Source organism: Canis aureus, chromosome 1 (genome assembly GCF_053574225.1).
Source record: "Canis aureus isolate CA01 chromosome 1, VMU_Caureus_v.1.0, whole genome shotgun sequence".
Classification (NCBI taxonomy): Eukaryota; Metazoa; Chordata; class Mammalia; order Carnivora; family Canidae; genus Canis; species Canis aureus.
In genome coordinates, this window is record NC_135611.1 from 66361345 (window position 1) to 66374015 (window position 12671).

The 12671-nt window shown below is 51.5% G+C and overlaps 1 protein-coding gene across 3 annotated transcripts in view; it reads left to right on the plus strand.

Annotated features, from left to right (window-relative positions):
• Nucleotides 1–2973: 2973 nt before the first annotated feature.
• RSPO3 (R-spondin 3) overlaps nt 2974–12671 on the plus strand; it is an 83642-nt gene continuing 73944 nt past the window's right edge. The window contains exon 1 of one of the 3 annotated variants that reach the window (XM_077902584.1): nt 2974–3210. In XM_077902584.1, coding sequence (XP_077758710.1) covers nt 3114–3210 — 97 coding nt within the window. In that variant the 5' untranslated portion in view covers nt 2974–3113. Of the gene's footprint in view, nt 3211–9393; nt 9500–12671 lie in introns of those variants that run through there. The other 2 variants (XM_077902585.1, XM_077902586.1) reach the window with 2 other exon arrangements.

Sequence of the window (12671 nt, forward strand, 5' to 3'; positions counted from 1 at the left end):
TCATTATTGGAATTGTCCTGTTATCTGTAACTTTTCTGGTTCAAAGTGATAAACTCAGTCATTTGCAACTGGACATTATGCAACAGATAAAGATGGTGTGTGTGTGCGCACACAATGTACAGAAAATACCATTCTACCGCAGAGAAAGAATTGTGAATGGGAATTCTTAAAAATAAGCCAAAAGTCACAACCCTGATGGGGTTGTTGTCTTTCCCATAATATAAAATCGATAGAAAACTACTCCTACCTTCAAAATTCCAATACAGGCATGCAAAGCAATTAATAACATTTAATTAAGGAATTAGCATGGAAAGGCCAGCCTCTCAGATTCTAATTTTTTAGCGCTTTTACAAGAATGTGTAGTTCATGCTCCTCTCCTTTTGCTTCCAGGCCATCTCCTCTCCTCAGTCCTCTCTTCTGGGATGTGTAACAACTATACCCCTGAAGACCTCAGAGAAATACAACAATTTGAAGCACTGCGAGCTTGCAAAAAAAAAAAAAAAAAAATGGGATGGGTAGGAGCGATGACCTTTTTATCCCTTCCATGTATTTCCATGTATAAACACGTACACAGGAAGCGACCCAGTTCAGGGATCATAGATGGAGGGAAGAGGGAGAAAGTCCACTCTCGCTTGCTCTCCAGCAAGGCTCTGGCTATCTTCTAAACCTAAATTATTTGAGCCTAAGAATTAGCAAGGTGTTTATGAATCAGGGACTTTTTCAGCGTGACCTCTCAGGGCTGGTGTAAAACTGTACGGCTACAAAGGATAGTCCTTCGGATACTGTTAAATACGGCTCCCGACTAGCTTCCATTAAAATCACTCCGGGGGCTTAGGACTCCCAAGTGGTACTTCAGGAGCTTCTGGAAGCTCATCGGCTTGTGCTACTGGAAGGAAGAGGTGGGACGCTCACCTGGGAGCAGCCAGGGCGCCCCGCTCAGAAGTGCAGGGCACCCCCCCCACCCCTGGGTGGACCCGCCGACCCTGGTTCCCGCTGCCAGGGGCCCCGCAGGAAGGGGGACCCTCCGCGCCCGCACCCCCCAAGCCTGGGAGAAATCTTCGCAAGGGTCAGTCTCGCTGGCGCGGACGAGAACCGCCGCCGCACACCGGGCTTTTCCAGATCGGGGGACGGGGGCGCGGGGAGGCGCGCCAGCCGGGGGGCCGGGCCGGGCCGGGGCGGCGGGAGGGCTGCGGGGACCCTCCCGGCCGCCGCCGAGGCGCCGCCCAACCGCCGCAGGCACCGTCCCGCGCGCCGCCGCGGGGCCCCGCTCGGGCCAGGTGGCCGTCCGCGCCCCCGGGTCCTCGGGAGAGCCCCTCCCCTGGGAGCCTGCAGGCGGGGCGGCGGGGCGCGGGGGGGGCGGCGAACCCCGGAAAGCAGTCGCAGACGCGCGCCCCGCAGCCCCCGCCGCGGTGCCGACTGCCCAGCTGCGCTGCGGGGGGCGCGGGGCCTGGACAGCCGGGGGCTCGGGGGTGGGGGGTCCTGGACAGCCTGGGGGCGCGGGAGGTGGGGGGTCCTAGACAGCCGGGGGCTCGGGGGTCGGGGCGCCTGGACAGCCGGGGGCTCGGGGGTGGGGGGTCCTGGACAGCCAGGGTCTCGGGGGAGCGGGGCCTGGACAGCCTGGGGGCGCGGGAGGTGGGGGGTCCTAGACAGCCGCGGGCTCGGGGGTCGGGGTGCCTGGACAGCCGGGGGCTCGGGGGTGGGGGGTCCTGGACAGCCAGGGTCTCGGGGGAGCGGGGCCTGGACAGCCTGGGGGCGCGGGAGGTGGGGGGTCCTAGACAGCCGGGGGCACGGGAGCCGGGGGGTGCGGGGGGCGCGGGGGGAGCGGGGCCTGGACAGCCCGAGGACGCGGGAGGCAGGGGAGGCGGGGGGCAAAGGGGGCGCGGAGGGCGCGGGACCTGGACAGCCTGGGGGCTCGGGGGTCGGGGGGCCTGGACAGCCGGGGGGCACGGGAGGCGGGGGGCGCAGGGCCTGGACAGCCCAGAGGCGCGTGGGTCAGGGGGCGCGGGGGACGCGGGGCCTGGACAGCCCAGGGGCGCGGGGATCGGGGGGCGCGGGGCCTGGACAGCCGGGGGGCGCGGGGAGCGGAGGGGGCGCGGGAGTCGGGGAGCTGGGGGCGCGGGGGCGCGGGCTCTGGACAGGCGGGGGCGCAGGGCCGCGGGGTGTGCGGGGTGCGCTGCGGACTTGGGGCGACGCGGGGGGCAGCGCGGGGGACGCCGGGGGCGGCGCGGGGAGCCGGGGCTCGGACAGCCCGCGCGGGGAGGGGGGAGCGCGCGCTCGGCGGCCGCGGACCCCAGCTCGGGCGCGCCCCCGGGGGACCCCGCTCAGCGCGCGGGCCCCGCCGCCCCCGCCCGCGCCCCCAGCGCCCCGCGTGGTGCCCGGAGATGCTCCGCCGCAGACCCGGGACCCCTCAGGCGCCTCTTCCCGTCCCTCTGCCAAATCGCAGCGCCTGTACTTTTCCAGCTCCCTTTTTTCCCTCTTGAAATTGAAAGTTATTGAGGTCGCTCGGGGTTGTTGCTGCGGCGGTTTCCTTCCCCGCCCCCGAGCTCCCGCCCCCCGCAGCCACCCCCTCCCCTCCCCTCCCTCCCTCCCTCCCTCCCCGCCGCCCGCCCGCCCGCCTCCACTGGAGCGGCTCCTGCTCGCGGACGGCAGAAGCAGCTCGGGGTCTGTCCGCCGCCCCCGGGCCATGGCCGCGCTGCCCTCGGCGCCCCCTGCGCTGCGATCCGCGGGCCCCCGCCGCTGTCGCCGCAGCCGCCGCCGCCTCTGAGCCCGGACCCGCCGCCCGGACCCGGACCCGCCGCCGCCGCGCACCATGCTACCTGCGGCCGCCCCGGCGAGGCCGCTCGCTGCCCGGGGAGCCCGCGCCGCTCGCGGTGCCGACAGCCACCCTCGCGGAGCCGCCGCGGCGCCGGGCTCGGGCAGCTGGCACGTCCAGTAGTGGGCGTCCCCGCCCGCCCCGCTCGGGTGGCCGCCCGGCGCGCCCCTCGGAGCCCGGGGCCAGGTCGTCCGCCGCGGGCTCGCGCGCCCCGAGCCCCAGCGCCTGCCCCGGTCCCAGACGCTTGCTGCTACGGTTAACAGAAGCAGGAGGAAGGGACGGGAACCGCTACTGGGTTACTATGCACTTGCGACTCATTTCTTGGTTTTTTATCATTTTGAACTTTATGGAATACATCGGCAGCCAAAACGCCTCCCGGGGAAGGCGCCAGCGAAGAAGTAAGTGCCGGGCTTCGTGCGCCAGGGCTCCCCCGCCGCGTCCACCTGTCGGGCGGCCCCGCGCCCTCGGCCCCTCGGGGCTCCCCCGCCCCCCTCGGGGCTCCCTCATCGCCTTCGGGCTCCTCGCCCCCTCCAGGCTCCCTCATCCCCCTCCGGGTGCCCTCGCCCCCCTCCGGGCTCCTCGCCCCCCTCGGGGCTCCCTCGCCTCCGCCGCATCCCCGCGGGCGCGAACCTGGCTGCCGCCCCCCGCTGCTCCGGGTTCTAGGGGAAGCCGCGTGCGTTCGCTAGACGGGCTCGAGGTGTCTGCGCGCCCCCGGGGCCGGGGGTGGGGACCGCGGGTTGCCGAGCCGCCGAGTCCGCGCCGGGGGAGGCGCGCGGAGACCGCGCTCGGGGGGCGAGCAGCCCGGGAGCCGGCGGACGCGCGGGGGGCGCGGGGGGCGCGAGAGGACGGGCGGGGCGCTCCGGCTGGGCGGCTGCAGCGCCGCGAGCGCCTGGGGACTGCCCGGGACGCGGCTGCCCGCCCACGCCCTTGCCCGGCACGCGGAGCGCGGGGCCGGCCGGGGTTGGGCTCCTCCGAGGGGCCCCGCGGGGCGGACGCGCGCGGACGGTGCGCTTCCCCACCAAGCTCGGGGCGCGCCTCCCGGGCCGCCCGGGTCCGCCCGCCGCTCCCGGTGGGGCCGCGCGACAGGTCGTCCGGGATCCGGCGCCCGCGCTCCCTCCGCCGCGCTCGGGGTGCCCGGCACGGGAGCTGGGCGCGCGGAGGGCGCCGCGTCCTGCCCGCCGGGGACCTGGTGCCCGCGGAGGGCGCCGCGTCCTGACCCCCGGGGACCTGGTGCCCGCGGAGGGCGCGCTGCAGGCTGCGGGGCCGGGGCCGGAGGAGCCCGCCCGGAGCTCGCTGGGCGCCCAGGACGACGCCCCTGCCACCCCCGCCGCCGGGCGCGGGGCACGGGCCGGAGGGCTGGGGACGCCCCGCCGCCGCCGTCTGCGCCCCGGACGCGAGGGGCCCCGAAGGCTCCCCGAGTGTCGCCGGCCTCGGGCGAACGCGGGCCGGTTCGCCTGCGCCCCGGGGCCGCGCAGCGAGGGGCGGGGGGCCCGGAGGGGTTTGCGGCCTCGGTTCCCCGGCGCCCCCCTTCGCTCAGCCGCGCCCCGGGGTCCCCGCCCCCCTTCGCCGGCCCCGGGCGCCTGCTGCCCCGCGCTGCCCCGCGCGCCATCCCCTTCTCCCCGCCGGGACCCCGGGGCCGCCAGTGTAGACAGGGGCGCTTCCGATCGCAGTGCGGGGCCCCGTTTCTGAAGGAGGCCCCCCGGGAGGGCGAGCTGGCGGTGCCTCGGCTCCCGCCGGCCCCGGGCGGGGACCCTCCTCGGGACGAGCCGCCTCTGGACCTGCCGCCGTCGCCTCCAGGCCGAGTCGGAGGCGCAGCGGGTGAGCGCGGGACAGGGGCCGGGAGAGCTCCCCTGCCCGGGATGCTGCGGCCGCGCCCTGCGGTCGGCCTCCGAGGCCGGGTCGGCCGGTGAACTCCTGGGAGAGGGGCGACCCCTTGCGTCCTCGGAGGAGACCGACCAGGCCCTTGGCAGGTGCAGTGTGGCTCCTGGAGAAAGGGGGGGTGGGGGTGGGGGGGGGGGCACAGGGAAGGGTGTTCAATGTCCAGAAACCCGGGGCCGAATTGCAGTGTGCACATACTCGTTTCTTTGGAAATTTCTTCAACGTGTAAGAACGTTTTCCTCCAATACGGTCTGGGAAAACGAATTTTGATGAAAGATAAGGTCAAAGGTATTTTCGAAAAAATAAATAAATAAATAAAAAGCCATTACTTTTTCCTAAAAAAAAAAAAAAAAAACAACTAACATGAAGCTTTAAGAGTATTATCCCTTTGGGCCTGTGGTTAAATAGCTTCACTTTCCTAGACTTTTAAAAAATCTTCTCTAAAAATACCAGAGGTGGAAGTTGAGGTGTTAAGAGCTGTTTTTTTCCAAGTGTTTTGAAAGTGGTCTCTTGAATGTTTTAGTGCAAAAGTTTCTTGCCAAGAAAAAAAAAAAGACATTTGTTTGTAGTGTTCAGTATTGTCAAGTCTAAGCAACCATGGCTAATACTCGGATGTAGCAGATAAAGCCACATTAGTATTCTCCGGCTTTCCTGCTGTACCTTTTGTCCGTACTTTGTGAAAACTAGTGTTCTTATAGGAGAAGGAGCGTTTTTTAAAAAAGATTTTATTTATTCATGAGACCGAGGGGGGGGGGCAGAGACACAGGCAGAGGGAGAAGCAGGCTCCCTGCAGGAAGCCCGACGTGGGACTCGATCCCACGACCCCAGGATCTGACCTGAGCCAAAGGCAGACGCTCAATGGCTGAGCCATCCAGGTGTCCCAAAAAGAGCCTATTAAACATAAATTTTGTGCCTTAAAAAATATCTCTGGAGTCATCAGTGAGTAAATACACAATAACTTTTTTTTACCTATTTGGATTCATATACAGCTCCTAGAGGTGACTAACTTGAATTTGTTTACGATAAAAAATGAAACGCAACCCTTATTCAAGATTCCCCAACCAGCAGTGTTTTCAGAGGCAAGATTTGGTTTTAAGTACAGTGTTGAATCAAGAACCCCCAATTCCAGCTCCGTCCTTGCAACTTAGTACGGTCAGGTTTGGAATTCCACGCTATCTGCTAATGAAAGTAAAGGTCATACTTGCCATGATGATAATAAGCACAAAACCTCACTATTGCACTGCATTTTCACGTGAGTGATACACTCAGACCCCTAAATAGTAACTTGAAGTGTAGGTATTAAGAGTCCCATTTTACAGAGAAAGAGTCTGAGAAACAGAGGCTAAGTAACTTCTACAAAGCCGTACAGCTGGTGGGTAGAGCTGATCTCCTGCTTTTTCACTACCTGGTGATCTATGTCACAGAGAGGATGCCAGGTATGTTAAGTAATAAATGTGATGGTCTCCAGACTCTCATTTATCCACTTTGTTTGGAGAAGAAGCTCTTCTGGTTGACTGGAAATTTTTGAACTGCTATTTATGTTATTATACATTAGCGACCAATGTCAAAGAATTCAATATCTAGTAATAACAGTAATAATGAAGAGCAGTAGCGAAGCTTGCTAAATATAATAACATTGCTTGGTTATTCAGAAGACATTATAGGATCATATTACTCCAGAAGATTACTGTTAGAAACGTCAGATGCCTTTGTAGTATCCTTTTTATTTGATGCCATCTATTAATTTGATTTTAATTGTCTGGATTCTAGATACACGCGAGTTTTGAAAAGCTATTGCGTGCATAATAATTACAAAGCTCTGATTGCATAATCTGTAAAGCTTCTAAAAATCCTTCATAAATATTTGAAATAAAGGAGTAAGAATACAAGGGAAATAGTGGTAATAAGATAAAACCATCTTATCGGAATATATTGTTGGTCATTGCCCATGACCTTATTTCAGATTTTGAGCCATTCTTTGAGATTCTGATACACTCTTGGTAATAATACTGCTAATTCTGGTAAATAACAAGTTAACTATAGGCTAGAAAAATCTTTCATTTGACCATGCATGTTGTAATATTAATTTTGAATGGAAGTATGGTTTGGATATTGGCTACAATGCGTTTTCTCACTTGTCTACTTCAGTTACCAGTCTACTTTGTTTTTGAAAGAGACGTTGTTTAATACATAGGAGACACAGTAAAATTTTTTGGAGAAAACATCCTGCAACGTATCATGTGATATCTACATGAATCAAAGTCACAAATTTAAACTCTCAGGCTGTAATGGCAACATCTAAAAAAAAAAAAAAAAACTTCATTTTTGTAAATTTTAATATATATTATAATATTAGAACTATAATTATTATACTATCAGAGTTCTTTCTTAAAATATCCTTTTGTCATACTATTTTAATTATTTATTGCTTCAGTAGAAGGATTTTACTTAGAACATTAAGGATGATGATTCTTAAATATTGTCTTTTTAATCCCCAGTTTTTCCATGTAAAGTAATTGAGAATATAAGAATGAGTGTGAAATTGACTTAATGTCAACATTTCGTTGTTCCTCTAAGCATGAAAAATGAACAGTATTTCAGTTTCTAAGCAGATAACTTTTGCTAACTCATTGTTTCATTAAGTATTTACCCAGAATTTAATATTCTACAAATTAGGTCCCCGGAAAGCAATGTGTGGAAATTACAACATGTAGTTACATTTGACTTTCAAGTTATGGGAAAACCATACATGCCGCAGTACTACAAAACAAATTTATTAGTCATCTGATTATTTTAGACTATTTAAATCTGGACAGAGATCTCCAGATTACTACTAAATACCTGAAAATATTCTCCAATTGCATTTAATCTTTTTTTTTAATGCAGTTCTTTTAAATTCTATGTAATGTTGGTGGTATATTGTGTGGAGTTGTCAGAACCCTAAGTAGAGTCAAGACCAAATGGTCCCTCTGCAATTATAAGAACAAAGTATCAAAAAATAAGACTTTTCTACATAGAGTAATTTCTTAAATCATCTTTCCCCGCTTTATCTGAATGTTTCATTTTGGATGTTGTCCTAACCTTTCTTCCTACTTCCCCGCTATCCGCTTATCCCACCCCCCAAAAAATCCTTTTCCAAGTAGTGAATTCTTGAAATGCCATCAGAGTGGGTATTATATTTCAAGAAATGTAAGAATCAACTTTGGTTACCATTAGGAAAACATCATTCAGTTCTGAGAGCATGGTAAGGATCATGCAAGACAGTGTGTTGAAATTACGTGTTTTACTTGGTTAGAACTATTTCTTCTCTGAACAGTGCATTGAACACTGGCATGCTTTCGAGAATGATCATTTGAGAAGTGTTGCATCATAAATCACATAGATTTCTCTACCTTGCTTTTGATTTTGAGGGAAAATGTGGGTTGCTTTCTCAATTGTGAATGTTTTCTTCAGATTTAAAATGATTGGATTATCTTGAATTTACCATCGGTTGGACAACCCAGTAAGTTTGAAATGCTTTGCGACTCTACCTTAACAAACTATAAAAAAGTGTAAAATATATGTCTGTAAAAATTTACTGGACATTTTTTTTCTATTTAATCCTGCCCATCAGATCTTTCCCTTCAGGAATATTACTAGAATTCTGCTTAAAGTACTTATCCAGCAATACTGAAAAGAATGGAATGTTCCATTCTCAAGGACTATGGGGGTGCTGAGAATGCTTACTGTCTAAAAGTCATTGAGGGCTATACAATCCTATTTTCTGCTCTGAAGAGTTTTCAACAGCATGAAACTTTGAAGCAAAATGCCTACATTTTTTCTTCACATTTGAAAAGTTTGGATAATCTCAAAAATTCGTTTTAAAAGATATGGTTACAGGTGCCTCTTGTCTGATAAGAGGATTTCTGCTTTATTTGTAATCTTGGCAAAGGACCTAGTTACCATCTGCTGTCCCTACATTTTTTTCTGGAAGTTTCACAGAGAAAACTCAGTAATACTAAAAAATATGATTGCCCAATTAAATGTATATTTAATAGCTCTTAACTGTCATCATGCCTTCTGCAAGAATCTAATCCAGTCTTCGAAACAGTACCTTATCAGGGTGGTATCTGACCTTTAGGAAACAATGAGTAGCAAGCATCCTAAGTTCATGCCAGAGACTGGGACCTACGATGCCATTGAGAGAATCCCCAGTGTCTGCTGGAGAGAAGTAGACTGAGAAGTAGAGGATCTGGGTTCTAGATCCAGCACACCTGCTAATATTTGAATAATCCAGGCAAGTCCCTTTACACCGCTTAAGATTGCAATTCCTCATCTGTGAAGTAAGGTGGTTGATCAACGAGTTATAGCTAAGCGATTGCTATAGTCTCTTCAACTTATCATCTTTTTGGTCTGAGAACATAAACCGTGGCTGTGACGTAAATACTCACAGTTAAACAGCTCTTCTAAACTTGGCTGTCTTTTTCAACCAAGTTTAGGCGATGAAGACTGGAAGTGCAAACAAATATAAATATCCCCTTATTATAAGGAAATGTGGTTAAAGAGTACTTAATAAGCGCCTTATCAAAGTAGAGATGGAATTAGTTATACCATTTCTCACTCTTCGCAGTATCTAGTGCCCAGACACCATAGCCATAGCATCGCTCAGTGTACTCAGGTTTTCAGTAGATCTGTCTTGTCCCAGGGCTTGGAGTCACAGGGAGCTGGCTTGGAATCTGGCTGGAGAGATGCTGAAGAACTCCCCTCCCGTGACAAGCTGTCAGGAGTGGCCTGTCCTGGAGTCGAGGCAGCAACTGCCATGGCCCACGTGTAAGATAATAAGGCCCCGTGTCAGGATAGTGGTGACTGACTGAGCAAGGGAATGTATAAAGCCGATAATTTATATGGATCGAACGTATAGGTCTTGGCAACTAATTGGACACGAAGGGAAAAGAGAGGGAGGGACGTATTTGGCACCAGGCTTCGTAGTGTAAGGACTCAGATCTGGGTGAATGGAAAAGCAGTGGAGATAAATGAAAAGACAGGAAAGGAAGAGAAGCAGATTTGGTAGGAAGCTTATTTATTTATTTATTTATTTTTGAACTGTCTTTACTTTGAGGGCCAGTAGAGCAAGTAGTAGCTCAGAATCAAAGCCTCAGAGTGTCGGGGCTGAAGAGAAGTATTTTGGAGTCAGAGAAAGGGGATAGTTGAACGCATGAGCTAAGATCTAGTGGTGCCGTATTTATTGCTATTAAAAGTGTTCTCATAGCTGACATCGAGATCTTTATTGGCAGTAACAAAATAAGAGTAATAAGAAATTAAAATAAGAGTAATTACATTGATGTACTTTGCCTATTATCTAATATATCATTCTCAACTGAAGCCTCTCATTTTTATAATACTCTTTGTATTATATGAGACAGCGGTCACTGAGATTCAATTTTAAGTTGCCAAATCATGCCACTGACAATCGCACTTAGAAATCTCCTCACCCGTGGGACTGTATTACTTTGCCATAGATCATAGGAAAAGTGAAAAATGTTGTGATAATGAAAGATGCGTTCCCTTAAGCTGTAAGAATGCTCTTTTTAAAAAAGCATTCCATCTGGATCTGCCATCGACTCATAACGGTGGCAATCCCCTTCCAAGCAGATTTCTCCCCAAAGTGTGCTCTCTTAAAATAAGAGGTTCTGAGGATGGGTTGGAACTTGAAGGAATCCAGTCGGTCCGTACAATGTGTGGATCATCTCTGAAACATCCCCACTGACTTACTTATCCAGCCCCACCCCCTCTTTCTCTTCCAATTCAGATGAGGCCTTCTGCATCAGAAGCAGGTAACCTCTTCTAGAGAGTCTCTTCTCCCAGTTCTCCGCCGAGCCCTCGGCGTGGGCATGGGATGAGATTCGGTTACCTTAAAACATCTTTCTCGAATGAACAGGCAATAATGCAGTGCACTGTATTCACTCCCAAAAACTGTCCTCAGAAAACTAGCTGGTAAGCATATTTATAATTATACCCCAATACAAAGCACATTCCTGAGAGTAAGTGGTAAAGCAGCCCCCATTTTATAACCACATAATACAAACCACCACCACACAATATAAAATAACAGAATTTGTGAGATGCTTATTTTAGAACACTGTTTTTTTAACATATGCTTGATAAGTTGGTAAGAAAAAGAACAGCTTGTTTCTCGTGGTGACATTCTTTTCTTATACAAAGTGACCTCACAGGTACGAACACAGTCATCTTGACAAAGGCTGTCATGGAAGGAGAGGCAAGGCTCAGTCACATTTTGCTGATAAGAAAGAGACAAAAATGTTATGCCGGAGCATGTACCAATGCCTCCTGGCAAACTGGAGTTTCATGGTTGTCAGAGCCGTTATATTTACATATATTTAAATATATTAAAATATATTAAATATAAATATATATATAAATCTTATAAACCACTTTGCCTACAGGGGTGCAATATATATATATATAAAATATATATGTTATATATCATATATCATATATATATAACATATCATATATATGTTATTTTACTACACATTTGTATTTATTTGGTAAAGTGAATGTTGAGATACTTGATTATTATGTAAACAGCTGCCGTGTTTTAACCACCTGTGAGTTCCAGATCCTGTACTTGATGGTTTTGCAAATGTTATCTCATCTAGTCCTCATATTTGCCCTGTAAGGAAGGTGCCGATAGTCCCGTGTTTGTCACCTGCCATCACTTGACAAAGCTGTGGCGGGCCTGGGACTTCAGCCCATGTTGGGCTCCAAAGCCTGTGTCCTTCTCGGATTTCTTCACGTCCCCTCAACTACTGGGATTGGTACCTGGCGGCAGTCGTAGGTGCAGCTCCTCAGACCCACCTCAACTTTTCTTTCCCTTACTCTCTCCTCGCTCATTCTTTCTTCCTACTTGTTGAACAGCTACAAATGTTTCCCAAACATTTACTATTGAGGTTGCTTCTGGTTTTCTAGGACTTTCTCCCACTTCTCTTTCTTCCTCCTTCCTCTTCTCTCTCTTTCCTTAAACTCACCTTGTTGACGGTTTTTAAACATAAAAAGTTGCAGATTGTTTTTCCCTTAGAAGCAATAGGATAGCACATTTTATGTGAAGTACTCTAAGATTATTCTTCTCATCTACCATGTGCATATCCAGGAGAAGATTAACTTAGGCATGAGGATATGGCAAAGTCTATAATTTTGCAGTTAAATATCAAAATCCTTCTATGTAATTTACAACCACAACAGATACTTCACTGGCTAGTTTTTGTTTTCCAGAAAAGTCATCTTTATGGTGCTTCATAAAATCTGCTATCCGTATTACTTTTGCCGTGAGTATTAACGGTAATCTCCACTCCAAATTCTTGCTTTATGGGCCTTGGTACAGTGATTTTTCAACCCTGATTTCAAATTGGAATCACCTGGAGATCTTAAAAAAAAAAAAAAAGGCCAGACTCCATCCTCGACCAAATGAAACAATCTCTAGGCGGTGGGGCCTGGAGATCTGTATTTGCAGAGGTTGTCCCAAGTAATTTGCACCCGAGACTGAGAACTACTATTGGACCCTTAATTAAGAATAACTATGACAGCCAAGCAATTATGAAAAAACAGGGCCAGCTTCGTGGGGGTGAGGCAGACAAAACGGACCTGTGTGGGGTGTGATAAGAGATGAGACCCATCTTGGTTATCCACGGAGTGGTCTTGAACTTGTGGCACCGACTAGAGCCAACGAGAGCATCTGATAGAGAATCTTCTCAGCCAGAGAGTCTAAGCAAAGAGAGCGAGTGCGCACAGGGAGAAATGCCACTGAGTTTCCCAGACACCACCTTGGTAGGACTTGGCGGGACAGGGGGCTGGTGGGCGAGCTGCGACCCCAGATGAGTGTGCTCCCCGCTGGGCCCCTCTGTGGGGGGCGAGGCAGGGACGGACAGAAGATGGGGGACCAGCCATACCCCAGATTTTTTCTCAAAGCTGCTTAATGATAAAC